This window comes from Propithecus coquereli, unplaced genomic scaffold, assembly GCF_000956105.1.
Source record: "Propithecus coquereli isolate 6110/MARCELLA unplaced genomic scaffold, Pcoq_1.0 Scaffold307, whole genome shotgun sequence".
NCBI lineage: Eukaryota > Metazoa > Chordata > Mammalia > Primates > Indriidae > Propithecus > Propithecus coquereli.
Window position 1 is genome coordinate 2,009,983 of NW_012148697.1, and position 19,750 is coordinate 2,029,732.

At 58.8% G+C, this 19,750-nt stretch overlaps 1 protein-coding gene across 1 annotated transcript in view; it reads left to right on the forward strand.

Annotated features, from left to right (window-relative positions):
- The first annotated feature begins 2 nt into the window (after nucleotides 1-2).
- The window catches only part of HS6ST1 (heparan sulfate 6-O-sulfotransferase 1), a 44,695-nt gene continuing 24,947 nt past the window's right edge, over nucleotides 3-19,750 (forward strand). Inside the window, exon 1 of the mRNA XM_012649962.1 lies at nucleotides 3-583. Coding sequence (XP_012505416.1) covers nucleotides 57-583 — 527 coding nt within the window. The 5' untranslated portion in view covers nucleotides 3-56. The remainder of the gene's footprint in view (nucleotides 584-19,750) is intronic.

Here is a 19,750-nt window from a genome sequence, read left to right on the forward strand (position 1 = left end):
GCCCCCCGCCCTCCCAGGCCCCGCGCCCCGCGCCCGGGCCCCGGCGATGGTGACACATGCGGCGGCGGCGCGCCGGCGGCAGGACCATGGTTGAGCACGCCAGCAAGTTCGTGCTGGTGGTGGCGGGCTCGGTGTGCTTCATGCTCATCCTGTACCAGTACGCGGGCCCGGGGCTGAGCCTGGGCGCGCCCGGCGGCCGCGCGCCGCCCGACGACCTGGACCTGTTCCCCACGCCCGACCCGCACTACGAGAAAAAGTACTACTTCCCGGTGCGCGAGCTGGAGCGCTCGCTTCGCTTCGACATGAAGGGCGACGACGTGATCGTCTTCCTGCACATCCAGAAGACGGGCGGCACCACCTTCGGCCGCCACCTCGTGCAGAACGTGCGCCTCGAGGTGCCCTGCGACTGCCGGCCGGGCCAGAAGAAGTGCACCTGCTACCGGCCCAACCGCCGCGAGACCTGGCTCTTCTCCCGCTTCTCCACCGGCTGGAGCTGCGGGCTGCACGCCGACTGGACCGAGCTCACCAACTGCGTGCCTGGTGTGCTGGACCGCCGCGACCCCGCCGCGCTGCGCACCCCCAGGTGAGCGCCCGCCGCGGGGGAGCGCCGTCGGGGCCGGGGTGGCGGGGTCCTCGCGAGCGACTGTGCCCCGGAGCCACGTCCCCACCGGAATGTGTTGGGCCGACTCTGCCTCGCCCCCCGCCCCACCCTCCTCTCTGGTCCTCTTGGGGCTCCCGCTCGCTACAGCCCCTACAGACCTGCCGTGCGCCTGAGGCTTCCGACTCATCTCTTCTGGCCCACTGTCACCTCTGCTTTCTGACTTCGCTTGCACCTCGTGCTTCTCTGCCCCACCACCGGCCTGGCTGCGCAGTGCCCGGGTTTCCTCCTGGGTCATTGCCCGCTGGGTCGCCTCATCTGCTGTGCCCCGTGAGATCTAGCCCCCCGGGGCTATGGGTCTGGGCTGAGCCGCCCCATGGGTCTGCGAGCAGGGAGGCGAGTCTCTGCGTGTGTATGTACCCACCCGGAGCGTGTGCTTCCCCGAGGTGCTCCAGTACTGAAAGTGGAAGTGAGAGTAGTGAGATGTCTCCCCCTGCACTGTGGTGTCCCAGCTCTGGGGTGCCTGCTAGCCTGCCTTGGGCGCAGGGGGAGGAGCTGCCAGGGAAGAGGTTTGGCTCTGCCTGCGGTGTGTGCAGGTAGAACAAAGGCCCTGTGTGACCTGGGGCTGGGGGCAGGGAGGAGGCAGTGCTGCCTGTCCTCCCCTGTGGGCCTAGCAGAGAACCCTTCCGGGTACAAGCTTGCCTTGAAAGAGGAACAAAAGCCAGCTGATTGGGGGTACCTTCTCCTGGAACCCACCAGCCAGGTGGGGGTAGCTGAGCTGGTGGAGGGCACCTGTGCAGCCAGACACCTACCTGGGGGTTCCCCATGTGCCCCAAGTGGGGGTTACGCAGCACAGAGCTAACTTGTGTGTGGACGCTGGCATGGAAGGGGTGCCAGGGCAGCTCTCCTGGGAAGTAGTTTGTAGCAGAGCCTGGGGCACGGCTGGGTTTCCAGCAGTTAAAGTTGAGATCATTCCTCTCCTGTTCCTGTTGGTGTCCTCTGGTCCTGCGGGATGCCCGTGCAGAGCCTTCTCCCCGGAAGGCTGGGCTGAGAGAGCAGGAGCAGATCTTGTTGCCTGCCTGCCTTTTGTTTTTCTTCCACGTTTGCCTGAGGACTGAATTTGCAGACAGGCTGGGGGGAGGGCGAGTCTGGGCTAGTGTAGTGTTGGCCGGCACTCAGGGCAGCAGGCACGGGCTCTCAGGTGTGTGGGGGGAGCCTCAGTGGTCCAGCCGGGAGCTGAGGTGAGCCCATGGCACTGCTCCCTGCACAGCTGCTGCTTCTTGTCCATGGTCTTTCTCAGGCTGTCAGGAAATTGGGATCCTAGAGTTGGGGGGATCTTCCCACTTTCCTTTGGCTGTGCTCCCTTCCCCCCAACACATACAGCAGTTCCCAGCTTGGGAGGTGATGTTCTGGGTCCCTTTTAGGCCACGCTCCACAGCTCCACACTTGGCAGTCGCAGAGCTGCCTGTCTAGGGCCCTTGAAGCATTGCTTCCGGACCAGCACTCGGCCTGCTCTGTACAGATGAACATTCCTGCTACAGAACACACCCGCCACCCCCCCACCCCACCCCCATGGTCTTTCCAGCAGCCTGTGCTAGACTGACTTGGGCCTAGGGACCAAAGCCACACCCTCACCCACCTTTCTGCCAACCAGGGCTGTAGGCTCCCAGAGCTGGACACTGACTGACCCCGAAAGATCCAAGAGGGTGCCTCCCTGCCTGCAGGGAGTGGGGGTGTCTCGCTGAGGGGATTAGTTTGGGAGCCCCAGAGGGGAGCATGCCAAAGAGGCCAGAGCCTTTGAAGCGAGCTTGCAGGGCAGAGGCGACCTCAGTCCTGGACTGTAGTCAAGATGCTCTTCCTGCAGCCCAGCCTCCCTGTGGGTCCCCAGGGTGAAGGGTCCCTGGCCTCCCTTCTCCAGAGTTTTGTCAGCCGGAGCAGAAGCCCCAGCCACCCTCATAGCCAGGAATGGAAGGACCAGGTGAGGCAGATGGACCGTGGGAGCTGCAAAGGGAGGCCCTGGCACCCCCTGCCCAGGAAGCACGTGTGGGGCAAGAATGGAAAACACAGATGCCTCTTGTGGCAATGGGCCACCCCCCACTCAGCCTGGAAACTGCTAGCTCAGCAGCAAGTGGGCTGCATCGGGGAGGGGCTTCCAGGGTCCTCGGGAGGCCCCTCCTGCCACCAACCAGGCAGGTGACAGCACCCCGCCCTCCCCTCCCTTCATTTCTGTTCCGGGCACTAGGTAGATTGCTTTTTTAATAAGCTTCCCGGGAGGCCAGGGTAATCTTGGCTTTGTGTGTTTACAGCCCAGCTGCACCTTGGTCCACCTACTGAGGACGCCTCCCCACTCCCCCGCCCTGCCCACACTCAGGCTGGGGCTGGGCCCCGGTGGGATGCCTGCTGTCTAGTGGCTCCTGGTGTCAGGAGACTCGGATGTCACCCTGTCTGCCTCCGTCCCGCCCTCCCCAGGGTCCTGTGGGTGTTGGAGTGACCACCTGGCTGGTGAGCTGAGGAGGGGGTGGGCCTGGCTCTGCATGGGGCCCTGAGGCCCTCTGGGGCTGGAACCCTCTCCTCCTCTTCTTTCTGCCCTGCCTGCCTGCCCCAAGGTAGGCTAAACTCTCCTCCAATCCCCTCCCAGCCCCTGGAGGCAGTGTCTGCGGTATTTGGGGGTCTAGGAGCGGTGGGGGCCTGTGGAGCGGGAGGTGCTCGCCACTACATGGCGCCAGCCAGGGCTGCTCTCAGCTGGGCATCCGTTCTGGTGACACATAGAGATGGTTTTCAGTGTCTTCCCAGAACATGATTTGGAACTTCTGGTGACTGTTAATGCTTCCTGACTGGGTAGAGAGGAGCAGGTGTGTGAGCAAAGTATTGGCAGGTCCCTGTTTGGTCCTGTGTCCGCTGCCGGGCCTGCCTCATCTGCTGACATCAGCCGGGTTACTTGTAAGCCTGCCCAGGAAGGACGGCTGGCTGGTGGGCCTTGGAGAGGTGTGACTGCCTGCAGGCAGCAGCCAGGGGGCCCACCGTTACCAAGGGTGGCTCCGATTGGCATGTCTCAGCACCAGACACTCCAGTGTCACCTCCAAAGGTCCGGATGATGCTCCTGGAGCCAGAACGTCCCTCCTTCCTTTTCCTGTCGGCAACACAAGAGGAGACACAGTGAAGATCTTACCTGGGTGCCCTGAAATCGTATAGGCTTCCTTTGGGGCCACAGAGGGCATTTAGGGGCCAAGTGTGGCTCCTAGGCCACCTCGCCTGGCGTCCTGGGCTCAGCCCTTGTCCTCCCCCAAGCAGGGCCCCTCTGGTGGACTCGCAGCCTCTGGGCCATTGCCCTGCAGAGACTGTCCTTCCTGGACGAGGGAGGGAACCCAGGAGCTCTGGCGTCAGCGCCGTGCCGTCTCCATGCCTGCAGCCTCGTCTCCGACTGTGCGCCCCCTCTCCCTCTGTGACCCTTAAGTCTTCTGAGGCTCCAGAAACCTGCCTGGTGCTGAGCGCAGGCTGCCCCTCCACCGGACAGGCCTCCATGTGCCCTACTGTCCTGCCGGCTCCTCCTCCCACTTTGGTCTCCACTCGGATCCCCTCCTCCAGGAAGCCTTCCCTGGCCTGTGTTCGGGGCTCCCCTGCCGTGTTAGGTGCCCTTAACTGCTCTCCCGTCTGCCACCCTGGCACCTGCGTGGAGCACTGGCACTGGCTGTGGCCCAGTGCTGTGTGGGTGCTGCGCTGTCGTGTCTTCCCCCTGGTCCTGTGGCTTGTCCCGGATCTGGGCTCTGTCACCCCTTCCCCTGTGTGTCGGGTTCACGGAGTCGGCCTCAAGGGCCACGCTGTTCCCTGAGAGCCGCGGGCTCCTCTCTGGGCTGTGTCCGGTGGTGGCGTGCCTAGATCAGAGCATTTCTGAGACAGCTGTTTCTGTGGCACACAGCGATTTCCAGCTTTCCTTCATAACCACTTTCTTCTTTGAGATCAAGGGACAGAACCCGCATCCTCTGAGGTGGGGACAGATGTTACCCAGAGCACGTGACTGGGGCCAATGAACAGGACCTGGGGACCTGGCAGGGGTGTACCGCAGCCCGCATTGCCCAGAGAGGCCTTTGGTGGAGACAAGAAGAGAATCTGAGGTCAAGATGTTCCAGATTAGGTTTTCACTAAAAACAAAACCAGAAAGAAACCCTTCTTTTTAAGCAGATACGCGAGAAGACAAACGCACGAATGGTTTACTGACAGATCGTTTTCGATAGTTCTCTGGCTTGTGAGATCACCTCTGCTGTGTCGCTTAAGTTGTCTTTAAGCACCAGAGGACACAGCAGGCCACGGCTTCCTGTCCTAGGCCCTTTATGTGTAAAACCCGGCCGTGCAGAGCCGTAGTGTGGCGGGGCCAGCTCTGCCCCGGGGCCTTGTCGTCCCGTGGGTCAGAGAGCCCTTTCCCGGGGGCACAGTGCCCACCCTGGCCCTGAGCCAGTCAGGCCCTGCCGTCCCTGGAGTCAGTCCAGGTGTCTTCCCCAGTAGGAGGCTTGGCTGCCACGCTGGGGGCCTGGCTGCGGTCAGCGGCCACGCTGCGGCTGGAGTCCTCCAACGTCCAGTAGGGAGGGAAGAGAAGGGGCCTGGGTTTCTTGTCAACACGGGACTGCGTCTTTTCCTTTCACACCCCCTTTGCTGCTGTTGTAATGACTGTTGGGTAGATGAGTAAAAAGATGGGAAAAAAGAAAAATCATCTAATTCCCCATGCATAGTTTTTCCACTATAATTAAAGCCGTAGTATAAATTACACCGTAAATGTTGCCTCATGTCATTAAAAACTTAATGTTTTAGTGGCTGCAGATGCTCCCCGCTCTGGGTGCACCCTCGCTGACCCTGGGCGCTGGGCGTGCAGGCCCCGGTTTGCCTCCCCTAAGGAATGCTGCAGTGTACGTCCGTGTATGTAAATATTTTGCATGGCTCTCATTTCCTAGGAAATTCCTAGGAGTGGAATTTCTGAGTTGAATAGTCTGAATGTTTTAATGCTCTCGATATAGATGTTGAATTACTTTTCAGAACGCCTACACCTTACGTTCCCACCTGTGGTATTTGAGTGCCCATCTCAGCAGCACCCTCACTGGTTTTGAATCTTATGATGGGTTTAAAAGAAGTTGACTTTCTTAAATGAGCAAAAAGTGCCAATCTGGTGGCTTTTATTGCAAAGTTTTGCCTGACTAGTGACACGGGGAGGCTCTTGTCCCCGAGCCCTCAGTGGATCCCTGGCATGGGTTATTTGGATTGGCTCTCAGCACCCCACGGGGCAGGTGTGTGAAGATTGGCCCCATTTTCCACACAAGGAAGTCACAGCCCAAGGAAGTTGGAGACCTTGTCAGCATCCCTCAGCCTGGACAGCCAACAGCTGGCATATGGACGTCCGTCTGTCCTTCAGGCTGCGTGACTCCCGCTCCTGCCCAGTCGGGAAAACTGTCCGTGGGTGAGAAGGATCGCCACTGGTCACACCAGCGCTTTCAGAACACGCCAGCTTCTGAGATCTGGACAGACACAGGCAATTTCATACGTGGACCTGTGACATTGAGTTTACGGGAACCATCTGGCAGCCTGTGCCCAAGAGCAGCAGGACAAGAATCCGGACACATGCTCGTGGCTGTGGAAAGGTAGCGCGGCCAAGGTTTGCTGAGAGATACTCCTAGCAAAGCGTGGCCAGCACCTTCCACTCCCCGCCGCCATGATTGGGTTGTTCTCGATGGGCCTCAGGGCCTGGAGCCACCGATGCCAGCGCCAGCCCAGGGAGGACGGGCGATGCGGGAGGCAGCGTGTGAGTACGTGCGGGCGAAGGTGGCTCCGGCCTCTGTCTCTCTACTCTTGTATCCATTCTGTGCCTCAGGGAGTGATGGAGGGCTGGGAGGTGGGAAGCCAGGGGTCCCCCTGGACCCCTGCTCCTTCTCTGAGTGCGCTTACCGTCCCACTTGGTGTCCTGTGGGATTGAATTCCCCGCCCCCTGTGAAGGAGTGCGGGGCGTTTCCAGGTCAGACCTCAACCACCACAAAGGCAGCTCTGAGGGCCCCCGGGCTGGGCTCAACCCTCACCTGGTGGTGGCATGCGGTGGGTCATTTGAGTTTGAAGAGGGAGTAGCAAGAGAAGCCGTGCCGTGGGGGGCAATTACGGCGGTGTAATTCAGGCTGGCAAAACGGGCAGGGCGCTCAGGCCACCTCCCGCCAAGGTGGCTTCTGAGCACTTGTCTCTGACCGCCCAGACACTCAAGTGGCAGCCTGCTCTCCCCTTCCTTGAGGGCCATACCTCGGCAAGTGGTAGGTGAGGTGACGTGTGTTTACAAAACAGTTTGTATCTGTTAAGACCCTTGTTCTTGCCATTTTGGGAACTTAGTTGGCTCTTTCTCTTCCTGTTACAATTTTTTTGTCTACTTTGGTTTTTTGGGGGGATGGGTATGTTATGCTGAAGAAAAGTCTGGAGCCCCAGGGGGTGAGATGCTACCCCAGCCACGGTGACAGGCCCGTGCAAGCCTGGTGGCAGCAAGAGGTGTGGCCTGTAACACCTGAGAGGGTGGAGAAGCCTCCCACACACACAGGGTTTTGCAGGATGAATAGGAGTATGAACAGGAAGTAGCACTCTGGAACCACAGTTAGGTTTCAGACATGTCACCTGAGACCCACAGCCAATCACAGGGACGAATGGAAGCAAGAGAGGGCAGTGGGGACAGACAGCGTGTGTGCAGAGGGGCAGGCAGAGGCCCGGATGTTGATGTCCCGGCTGCCCCTGAATGTAGGCCTGTCACTTTCTGCCTGTGGGACTTGTGGTCTGAGCTCTGTTCCTCCCTAGGTAAAGTGCCCCCTTCCTGGTATGGCATTGTCCCAAGTCCCCAGCTTACAGAGGCTGTCATTTTGGAAAAACACAGCATGGCATGCACATACCACATGCAGACTCCCAGACCGCGTGACCCAGAGTGGGCACTTTTGGAGGACATTCAGGGCCGGCTGCGTGGGCCGAGGGAGGAGGCAGCCCCTGGAGACCACACGCATCCTCCTCAAGACTCGCTGTGGGACTAGGGCGCATTTTCCTTGATGAGGGAGCAGAAACCAATGGGGCAGCTCTTGTCCCCACGGCCACCTGCTGCCCCTGTGGAGGCCCCTTCCGGTCAGCTCTGGTGCTGCTGGGACCTTTGCTGAGGGTGCACCCCCAACCCGGCCCACTGCTGGCCTCGTCCTGCAGCGTCACCAGCTTTTACCTCTGCCGAGGCTCCCTCCAGGGTGGCTGGACGGTTTGGAGGCCCCACCCAGCCCTGGCTGTTGGCCCATTCCTTCGTTCACTTGGCCAGCACCTGGGTCTGGCCCGGCTCTCCGCGGGATACCTGCAGGGAGTGACACACCCCGGTTCCACAGGGCTCCCCTCAGGAGCTCTTGGGTCCTCTGTACAGACCGGCCCCTGAGGCTCCAGTGGAGGGCGCAGAGCACACAGGGACTCGCCTGCCTGCTCGGGCCTTTTGTGTGTGTTAGGCTGGGATTCTTCTGGAAAGCACAGCCGGGAATCCAAGGAGGAGAGAGGAGTCCCCTGAGCAGCCTCTCGTACCTTGTGGCTCGTGGGTCCAGGTGAACATCTGCCTGAGCCTCAGTTTCCCCATCTCTAAAATGGAGGTGTCAGTCTGCCATTTGGTTCTGTACAGGAACTGGTGACCTATTACCCGTGACCTTTTGTGACCCCCCCTACCGTGGTCCCTCTGGGCCCAGATCGTGTCCGTGTGTGTGGGAACCATGGCCACTCGTAAGCCTGTATAATTTCACAATCCAGTGGGGCCCAGTTCCTCATCTGCACACGGCTGTCAGCAGCTGCCGTGGCGTGGGGCTGACGCAGTGGCAGGGCTTCGCACAGGCTTCAGCGAGAGGCGGCTCCGATGGCCCGCACCTGGCCTGTCTTTGCGGCACGCATGTGACCAGCGCAGCTGCTTCAGATTGTTTACATGGGGCTCATTAAAAGGCCCAACAGGGGGGACGTGAGAGCAAGTCAGTAATTGACTGGAAGACAGTAACTGCAGAGATTAAAACTCTGGAGTTGATTGTTTACAGAGCTACAGAGCCGCAGAGGTCAGTGGCCGTGGGTGACCCACCCTGTTGGTCCCAGGCAGCAGCTAGGGCTGGTATCTCCCTGTGACGGGCCTCCTGTTGAGGGGCAGGCCAGGGCCTAGTCCTTCAGCACCCAGGCTGTCCCCAGGAGGGCTCTGCATAATCAGCCCAGGCAGACGTTTGAACATCAGAGCCCTGGAGTTCTGGCTCTGCTCCCACCTGGAGAGCCTGGGAACACTTTGAGCCTTGCGGACCAGTGGGAGGCCAGAGCCCAGCAGAGTCAGCTTGGTAAGGCCCACTCCCCACTCCATGGCAGGTGGGGACAGAAGTTTCCATGGGCACCCGGCAGCCAGGAGGCCAGCCAGGGAGAAAGTGGCCCGAGGCAGATGGGAGAGCAGGGGCTGGGGCCAGGCAGGGGGCGGCGCAGGAACAGCCAGGGCCTGTCCTGGAGCAAGAGAAGGGGCCTGGGGCCTGGAGCCGGAGCAGTTGGGTGGAATCCGGGCTGGGCCTCTCACAAGCTCTGCGACTTCTGCGCCTCACACTCCGCATCTGTGAAAAGGGAGCGCTGACAGTCTGCCTCGAGGTGGCACTTGGAGTCGCACCTGCAGTTCCACTTCGGGCTCTTTCCCACGAGAGGCTGCAGAGCATCCATCTGTTGCAGGCACAGGGAAGGGGCCTCCAGGGCCACTGCGAGGCCGGCTCTCGTCCCCACCATGAACTGGCCTGCCCAGCAGGACCCTCTCTCAAAGCAGCAGGAGTCCGGGCAGCCCAGGCCCCTTATTTGGGATGTCCACGGCGCCATTGCTGGCCTTGCGAGGTGACAGCCTGGGATGCGCCATGCTTTGGCTGTGGGGGTCTCCTCCTCACCCTGGGCTGTGGCCTTGGAACCTCCCGCTGCTTTCTTGTCTGTGCCCACTTGACAAAAGGGTGTTGCTCCCGGGATCTCCAGAAGGCCCCTCTCTGGCTGGAAGCCGGATGTGGAGACTGCACGTCAGTGCTGGCCCACCTGAGAGCCTCGACGCCCGACCAAGAGGAGCTCCAGGTTGAGGGAGGAGGGTTGAGTGCTGCGTGACACTGGCCCTGCACAGAGGCCGCACCTGGCCGTGCCTCAGGCTTTGTCCCTCCTCAACCCTGTCAGGCTGAGCCAGGCTGCAGTCACCCCCACAGGGTGTCTGCAGGGGGGTGACCTGGTTGCCTCGTGGGGTATTCACCTCCATTCCCACTGTGGGCTCAGACCATGGCACAGGGCGCAGGTGAAGCCCGCACCCCCGCCACCCCTCTGCCACCCCCCCATCACCACGGTCCTGCATTTCACGTGTTTTTGTACTTCCTTTTATACTCGCTGCAGGCGTGTGTATTCCTTAAAAGATACCAGTGCCTTTTTGATGTTGCAGACTTCCTAGAACCTGTATCAAACTGTACTTAACCTTGTGCAACTTACTGTCTTCACTCAGCCTTGTTTCTGAGATTTATCCCTGTTGGTCCCTGACGTGCATGTTTAATCCGTTGACTGCCGGACTTTGCATCAAGGTTGTCTAGACATGTCTCTTCTTCGCCCTGCTTTGTTCTCGTGCAGCTGCGAGGGGTGTTTCGCTGTGGCTGTCACAGTCCGGAGGCGGCGATGCTGTTTGCACACAGTCCTTGTGTGTCCTTAGGAGAGGGTCAGAGGGTGGTCCAGCCTCAGTCCAGAGTGGCTGCCCACTGTGCCATGCCTGTGGTTCTCTGTTGTTTAGCCCTGCCACTTTGTCACTTTTGCCAGGCCAGTAGGCAGGAAATGGGACCCCAGTGGTCCTAGCGTGCGTTTCCCTGACAGCGAGATGGCATCTTACTCTGCGTTTATTGGACACTGAGGTCTCCTCCGCTGGTTACCTGTTCCTGTCTTTGGCCTGTGTCTTCCCCTGCAGGGTTGTTTGTCCTTTTCATATGGTTTATAAGGATTCTTATGGGTCCTGGTGCCAAGTTCTGTGCTCTGCAGGTCTCTCTTGCCGCCGCAGGGCTTGCAGAGGCAGAGGCCAGACGCTGCCGCAGCTGCCTAGGGGAACGTGTTTGGGGCAGCGTCTCCCTCTGAGATGCAGCTTTAGAGGCTCACGTGTAAATATTCACCTCTCTGGAGGTCGGTGTCCGAGGGAAACAGGGACCTGCAAGCGTTGAGGTTTTGTGTTTGCGTCACCATGGCCAGAGGAAGGTGGGGGTCCTCCTGGAGCCGTGCACCGGGGGGTGTGTGTGGGCATGGCCTGCGTTTTCTCTGGAATCCTGGTTCTCATTCCTCAGCTGGGAAAGCTTTGCAGCAGTGCGACCAAGTCCTCCAGCCAGACCACAGCTCGCGGAGGGAGGGCGCGGGGAAGGCGCAGCCGTGTGGGGTGTCGCTGCCGTATAGGGGTGCTGCGGGGGGACAGACAGCAGTCTGGGAGCAGAGGGGCTGTGACTGACTGCCACCCTCACTTCATGCCAGGTGCCCTCATTCAAGCCTCACCACCAGGGGCCTTGTTTTGCAGATGAGTAAACTGAGGCTCAGAGAGTCTAAATAACTTGCCACCTGAGGTCACCAGTGACAGAGCTGGGATTCGCATGCAGGCATGTGGCTCCAGAGTTTCCTCTAACCCCTCCCCAGTGACAAGGGGCAGGCAGGTCCCTGCCTAGGAGGGGAGCCAGGAGCCAGCCAGGGCATGGCACTCATGCCCACCGCACTGCCTGCAGCAATGGAGTGCAGCATGGCTGCTCTGTGGGGGGACTTGCCAGGGAGCTCAGGACAGTGGGGGGTCCTGGGGGAGGTCCCTAGTGACCACTGGCCCACACTCCTCAGAGTGCAGCCGAATGAATGGACACCTGGCCAGAACAGCCCACCAGGGTCTGACCCTCCAGCTCCCCTGAGAGAGTAGGGGCAGGGGAGCGGGGGAGCCAGAACAGATCGTCTCCTGGGGGAGTTTGGAGGTGTCTGAGGTCACCTGTAAGGAGAGGCCTGGCCCAGGCACGAGCCAGGGAGAGGGTGGGCCACAGAGTGAGAGCAGTTCAGACCCTGCCTGGAGAACAAAGGCCTCAGCCAACCAGACCCAAGCCCTGCTGCAGCCCCCTTCCTTCCCAGCCAGCCTACGGCCCGCCCCAGGCTCCAAGTTGGAGGGGCTCAGCCCCTGCTCCTGCCTCTGTGCCCTGCTGGCCCGCAGGAGGGCGGGCAAGCAGGTCTGGGCTGTTGGCTTTGCTCACACAAGTCCAGACCGAGGGCTGCTCCTTGGCCACTTCCTGAGCCTGCAGAGGCGCGGGGCCTCCGAGTCACGCTTCAAGCCACCGGCGCAGGCTTGTCGGGAGCCGAGTCCTGTAAGGAGAGGCTTTTTCCTTTGCTTTCCTGGAAGCCGGGCTGGCACCACGCCCAGTGGAGAACATCGTTTGTGTAAGATAGAGGGTGGTCAGGTTTCAGCCATGTAGGTAAAAGGCAGGCGGAGGGACTGGTGGGGGCTGCTCCAGGACGGGAGCAAACCCCATTTCTCAAGCAGTTGGGTTGAAAGGGGACCCAGGCAGGCAGCGTGCCGGCTCGGTCAGGCCAGCAGAGGATGGAGAGTCCCAGAACAGGAGGGCCTAGTAGGCCCCGGCAACCCGTGGCGCCTTTCTTTGGGCTCATTCTGCAGCGTGGGGCCCCCTCCCCGGCGGAGCCCTTGCTTTGCCCATCGCATGGACTTGCGATGGGGAGGCTGCGCAGCCTGTGCTGTGGGCTCCCTCCCACGCCCAGCACCTGCCTGGGGGCCAGCGCTTCCCATGTGGCCTTGTCCAAGTGGCCGTGGGTCTCCCCTGGCAGGAGTGCCCAGAACAGGGAACCCCGCGTTGGCTGGGAAAATGGGCCTTACTTGGGGTGGCACTAAACTGTGGCTGGCCAAATGGACCCCTCTAAGCCCCGCCATCGCTGGTCGCTGCGTCCCCTGACCAGGCCAGAAGTGGCCTGAGGAGAAGCTGGGCGTGAGGGGGCAGCCCAGGCCCACAGGCAGGATTGGCTCCACCGCTGACCCTGTGCCAGGTCATCAGGCAGCCCTGGAGACTGGGTCAGTGGGTTGCCTCGGGGGAGCCAGGGGGCAATGACCTGCAGGTGTGTGTGGGCGCCTGGTCACCTGCCTGCCTAGCTCACCCCAGCACTGCACCCACTGGGGCCACTTGGTCAGCTGGCACAGGGACCTGGAGCCATCCCAGCTGTAGGCGAGGGAACAAGTGACCATTTCTGAGTGTCAGGAGATGCCAGGGTGCTACAGGATGGGCTCCTCCAACTGACCCAGTGAGCCAGCGTGGAGTGGCTGCCACTGCCACACGACACTGGTGTGAGTGCCCTGTCAGGACGGAGCGTCCCTGTGGCGGTCCTCTGGCATGTAGGTGTCCCCGTCTTCCAGAGTGGCTCCAGGCTGACTGGACCTGAGTCCAGCAGCGGCGTGCATCACTGCCACGCTTGGGGGGACTTGCTGGGTGGGAGTCACCAGCCATGTGGCAGGGCCAGGGTTTGCACTGGCCAGCCCAGGGGTCTTTCTAGAGTCCCTGCCGACATCCATTAGCAGGGCAGCCCCAGGCTTTGCAGTCTGTGGCAGCACTTGTCTCCTCCTCCTGCCCTTAGCCGAGGTGGGCACCTCAGCCCATTCAGTGCTCGGCGCACACACACTTGGGGCAGCGGTTGTCCCTGTCCTGAGGGGCTCGTGACTCTCCTCTTGCCAGGCCTGTCCCACGTACCGTCTCTGTCTCCAAAGGCTAGGACACACTTTGAGAGGGTGATCATGCCTGGCATTGTTCCCCGGGGTGGCTGCATTGGGGCGCTCCAGACAGAGGGACCTGCAGGATATATATAGACAGATGACAGGGGATTTATTAGAGGAATTGGCTCATGCGATTATGGGCACTGAGACTTCCCACAACCTGCCATCTGGGAGCTGGAGGACCAGGGAAGCCTGTGACATAGCTCAGTCCAAGGCCAAAGGGAGCTGCTGGTGTAAGTCCCAGAGTCCAAAGCCCAAGAATCTGGAGTTCTGATGTCCAGGGGCAGGAGAAGAAGGGTGTCCCAGCTCCAGAGGAGAGAGTGGATTCACCTTCCCTCTGTCTTTGTTCCGTCTGTCCCTCCACCAGCTGGACAGCGCATGCTACATTGGTGAGGGCGGATCTTCATCTCAGTCTCTGATTCAAACGCCAGTCTCTTCCGGAAACATCTCACAACCACACCCAGAAGTAACACACATGCGCGAGCACCCAGCGCCGGTGGGAGCATGTACAGGGTGGACTTGGTGGCCAGGGGAGTCTATGTGGGTCGCCAGGGTCTTCCAGCTTGCCCTGGGTGGCAAGGTGGCTAGAGTGGCACAGGGGCCAGGCCCAGCAGGGCCCAACCCCCTGGGACCTGGGTCCCCATAACCTCTTCCTCCTGGCGGCTCCTGCCTCCCGCCTCATCTAGACTGGGCCGTGCCTCTGGGGGCTGGGACTGGGGAATGTCTCGTTTAATCTTCCAGAAGGCCGGCAAGGTTGGCCCCACTCTTCACCCACTTCACAGATGGGAGGTGGCTCCCAGAGCAGCAGTCTTCGCAGAGAGGTGGGCCACGTGAGCCCTGCACAGCCTGGCCACCCACTCCCTGCCTCGGTTCTTACGTGGCCATGACAGGGCTTGGTGTCTGCTGTGCATGGAGCAACGCTCTCTGTGACATCAGATTGCTGCCGTGGGTGGGCAACAGCTCCCACCCAGCCCGCCCGCAGGAGGGGCACTGCACGTAGCCATCCAGGTCACACAGACGGGTGGAGATTAGCCTGGCGTCCGCCTGGCTCCTCGGGCCCTGTGGCAGGTGCTCACCGGGACCTTTTACCTGGGACCCCGACCCCATTGACAGGGTGGAGAGGGCCCCCTGGACTCCCGTGTTCTGAGGGCCTGCTTTCCAGCCAGCTCCCCAGTGTCACGGAGGACCCCTGCTCCATCCCTCCAGCCACTCGGCTCCCAGTGGTCACTGGTGGGCCCCACGAAGCGAGAGCAGGACTAAGCAATTTGAAAGCAAGCTGGGGGTGAGGTTGGGGTGCCGTGGAGGCTGAGGCTTGGTGGGTACAGAGGCCCTGGGAGGGAGGCTGCTGGGTCGGCACCCCCGAGAACCCCCAGAGCTCTGTACGGCCCCTGCCCTTGGCAAGCAGCCTCAGCCCACCTTTCATCCCCTCAGGTAAGGGGGAGCTCAGGGCTATGCACAATTCAGTGCTAGACCTGGAAACTATGTCAGATATTTACCTTCTGTTTTCTTCTTACTGTAACAGTACTGGGTGCTGATTTTAGAATTTGTTCTCAAGCGTAGAAGCACCCTGCCTGCCTCCCCCACCACCCCCATCCTCAGGGCTGCACGGTGGCATTGTGTGATTTTTTTTCTTCTCTTGCTGTTTTGGGGTCAGGGTGACCTCCAAGCTTGTCCTCCTGGCCCTGTGGCTCTGGCCACTTCTTCAAGCCCCTCCTGGTCCTGCCCAAAGAGGCCTTTGCTGTTCTCAGGAATATTTCGCAGCACCTCTCAGGCTGCGTTTGGTCTGCATTTGGGGGCATCCCTTCAGAGAGCATCAGGAGTGTGGGGGTGTCCTGGCCACGCTGCACGGGCTCCCTGTGGCTGTGTGTCCCGCCCTTGAGTGTCAGGTGGGAGGCAGGCCCAGGCCCCATGAGAGCCTGGCGGTTCCTCTTAGGTAAGTGGCAGGTTGGATATGTGTGGGACGGGCTCCCAGGGCGCGGTCCATCGGGGACCAGAGAACCGCGTGCTCAGTGCCAGCCATGAGTCCTAGGGCCTGGGGCCGAGCATCCTCCCATTGCTACACCTCTCTGAGGCCCCCCGAGGGGGCAGCGCCAGTGCGGAGTGCAGGCCTGGCTGGCAGCCCTGCGCACGGGCTCTGCTCTGCGGCTCTGTGTCCACACTGTGCTCGGTGACACCCCACTTCTGGTGGTGTTCCTGACGGGCAGAACTGGCTTCGTGGCTCAGGAAGGAGTGTCTTCTGCTTGGGGATTGACTTCATCCTTAGGGAGGACCAGGTGGACACCATGGAGGGCCCAGCCCTCTGCCTTCCCTCCCCTCAGGCCGAGCTGGGGCCTCTGGGAGCTGCTCCCTCGGGGGATGCAGGCCAGTGTGGCGTCTCCACTGCTTGTCCACTCTCCTGCCCACATGGGCTGCTGGAGGAGCAGACCAGTGGAGCCCCAAGGACGCACAACCTCAAACCTACACGTGCGTCCCCCTGAGGGTGGGAGGCTCCCGGGCTGGCCAGGGGCTACACAGGGCACCCTGCTCTGGCACACACCCACTCACACGCACGCACAGGCTCCCAGCAGCAGTGACTCAGAAACATTCTGGAACAAGAATTCCTTTTTTCCTTACAAGTGGTTGGCACTTTGGGACATTTTCTCCTGTTTGAAATTCCTTTGCACTAGTCCCCTTTAAGAGCTGAGCAATTTTCCATTCAGTGGCTGGCCACTTCTCCGTCCTGAGCTCCCAGAAGCCCTCAGAATGGGCCCAGGATATCAGAGGAAATGTGTTTCCACAGAAGATCTGCTGTCATTACAGAAAAGGGAGGGCAGCCTAGAGCCACGCAGCCCCTGGGCACCCCTGCCCCACACACGGGTGATCCGAGTCATGCAGCCCCTGGGGACCCCTGCCCCACATACAGGTCGAGCAGCCTAGGATCTGTGGGCCATTCAGGAGGCTGTCACCAGGGGTGTTCAAGCACCCAGACTCCTCAGCATGGCCTCAGGGCTCCCATTCCTCCGTTCTGCCCTCCCGAGAGAAGGGGGCCCTGGCTAATGACACCAACTTCCATGCCCCTCCCTACCAAATCTAGTGTTCTAAGAGTTTTACAGTTTTAGCTCTTAAAATTAGATCATTGATCCATTTCAAGTTAATTTTTATATATAATGTTAGGTAAGGGTCCAATTTCATTCTTTTACGTGTGGACATCCAGTTTCCCCAACAACATTTGTTGAAAAGATTATCCTTTCCCCACAGAATGGCACCAGCACCATTGACCATATACATGAGGGTTTATTTCTGGGCTCTCTGTTCCATTCCATTGGTCTGTATGTCTGTCTTTATGGCAGTACCACACTGTTTTGATTATTATAGCTTTGTAGTAAGTTTTAAAATCAGAAAATATGAGTTCTCCAAATTTGTTTTTCTTTATCAAGTGCTTTGGCTATTTGAGATCCCTTGAAAATTCATGTGAATTTTAGGATAGTTTTTTCTATTTATGCAGAAAATGTTGTTGGGGTTGTGATAGAGATCGCATTGGATCTGTAGATTGTGTAGGGTAGTATTTACATCTTAACAATGTTAGGTATTCCAGTCCATAAACATGGGATGATTTTCCATTTATTGGTGGTGTCTTTACTTTCTTTCATCACCGTATTGTAGTTTTCAGTATACAAGTCTGTTACTTGGTAAAGTCTCCTCCTAAGTAGTTTATACTTTTTGATGCTATTGTAAATGAAATTGTTTCGTTAATTTCCTTTTTGGCTTGGTTGTTGCTAGTATATAGAAATACAACTGATTTTTTTGTTTTTTTGTTTTGACTTTGTGTCCTATAACATTTCCAAGTTAGTTTATTAGTTCTAACAGTTTTGTAGTAGATTCTTTAGGGTTTTCTATATATAAGATCATATTATCTGTGAAGAGAAATCTTTCCCTTTTCCTTTCCAATTTGGGTACTTTTTATTTCTTTCTCTTGCCTAATCGCTCAGAACTTCCAATAATACTGTGTTGAATAGCAGTGACAAAAGTGGGCATCTTTGTCTTGTTGCTTATGTGATGAAGAAAAGCTTTCAATGTTTCACCATTGAGTATGGTGTTAACTATGGGTTTTTCATATAAAGCTATCTTAGCTCAGCTGCTGTAACAAATGCCATAGACTGGTGGCCTAAACAGCAAACACTCATTTCTCACAGATCTCAAGACCAGGAAGTCCAAGATAAAGGGGCCAGCAGGTTGGTGTCTCGGGAAGGTCGCTGTTTCCTGGCATGTACCCTGCACGAGTCTTCCTGTGGCTGAGAGAAAGAGATCACTTCCCTCGTGTGTCTCTCGAGGGCACTGGTGCCATTCACTGGTGCAGCCCTCATGCCCCAGCTGCTTCCCAAAGCCCCACACTGGGGACTAGCACTTCAGCATGTAGGGTTCGAGGGACACACACACTTGGTCCATAGCAATGCCCTTTATTATGTTGCGGTAGTTTCCTTCCGTTCCTATTTGTTGAGTGTTTTTATCATGAAAGCATTTCAAATTTTGTCAAATGATTTTTCTGCATCAGTTGAGATGATCATATGGTTTTTCCCTTTGTTCTGTTAATGTGGTTTATGACATTGATTGATTTTCATAGGGTGAGCCATCCTTGCATCACAGGGGTAAATCCCATTTGGTCATGATATATAGTTCTTTTAACGTGCTGTTCAATTCAGTTTTCAAGTGCTGCGTTGAGCGTATTTGCATCAATATTCATAGGGATGCTGGCATGCAGTGTAGTGTTGGTAACAGGTTAATGCTGGCCTCATAGAATAAGTTAGGAAGTGTTCTCTCTGCATCAGTGTTTGGAAGAGTTTGGGAAGGGTTAGTGTTAGCTCTGGAAGAGCCTCTCTTGGGTCCTGGGCATGTGCTGGGAGCTTGGCCACAGGGCCTCACAGTAAAGGCTGTGGACACCCACGCAGCTGCCTGGCTTTGTGGCCCCGGGAAGGCCTCCACCTGCACCTCTACTGTAAATGGAAGGGAATGGTATCCTCTAACAGGGTTAGGGGATACCAAACAAGCCAGTAGGTATGAGTGTGTCCAGCACCAGGGATGCTGGCTGAGTGGTCACAGTCTGCCGAGCCTTGGAGCCAGGTATCATGGTAACCGCCCTCTGTATTTTCCTCGTTCCTCCTGGAGCCCACTGGGGAGGCCAGGGCTGCGTCCATGGAGAATCGGTGCACATGTCCCTGAAGGAAGGAGAGGCAGGGCCCCTGCCCACAAGGAGGCATGGAGCTCAAGCCCACTGTCATTCGGGGCCCAGGAGTGGCACAGTGATGGGCTCAGAATGGACCCCTGACCGGTGGCCAGGCCACACCCCTGGGAGGTCCAGCAGGGCTGGTTCAGCTTCTGCCCAGCTCAACATGGCCATTCTGTGGGTGGAGGCCGACCATGGGACTGACGGGACCCCATGTGGCCACAGACCCTGCTCACATAGCATCTGCCTGGGCCCCTCCCCTCAGCATCCTGCCTCCCAGGCTGGTGTTAACCCACCCTTCCTCAGCCCCGCAGGTGGCCCAGAAACAGGCGCTCAGGTTTAAGTGTGACTTCCCTTCCCATCAGTCCAGCGGGGACCAGAACACGTGCCGAGGGCACAGACCCCACTCTCACAGCCTCAGGACCCTGGACACACAAGGCAAGCCATGGTGCAGGAGGCTCCTGGGTCTTGGGCTGTAGTAGACTTAGCGCTCCTGCCCTGGACAGCACGTGGGTGTTTTTGGCCCAGCAGGTCTCCAGGTCCTGTGTCTTCCTGCTTCCGAGGGGAAGGGGCGGTGCGGGAGCCTTTGCCTCCTCTGTCGGTTGGCACTCCCAGGGACCCAGGCCAGGTCTTGCGGTGGAGCCTCTGCTGGAAGAAGGGACCGTGCAGGCCCGGCTGAAAGCCACAGTCTTTTGACAAACCCTCCAGACTTAGTTTGGGCCATGTTTTTTGTTCCTTGTTGGGAGCAGCTTTGGAAACGTGTGTTCCTCCTCCTCTTGGGTACTGGGAGCCCTGGGCTGTGACTGGGGTGCAGAGAAGGTGCCTGCCAGAAGGGAGGTGGCGGGCCACCCACTACCCTCATGGCACCTTGTCTCAGTCCCATCTTGCAGCACCTTCTCTTTCCAGGACCCCCAGGTGCCCCCCTGGTCCACAGCAGCACCATCCACGCTCTGTCCCCCCTGCTTAGGCAGCACATGCCCCTAGAATGTGGCCTCAGGAAGCAGGGAGGGTCCCTCCAGAGTCCCCTGGGGCCACAAACTGCTGCTGCTCTTTGTTCAGCCCCAAGATCCGCTCCCCTCCAGATGGAAGGAGCTGTGCTTTCTGGGAAATACGGAGTCACGCCCCAATATTTGTGCAAGAAAGTGCCCATTGGGTGGTGATGGCCATCGCAGTTACCACCACTAAC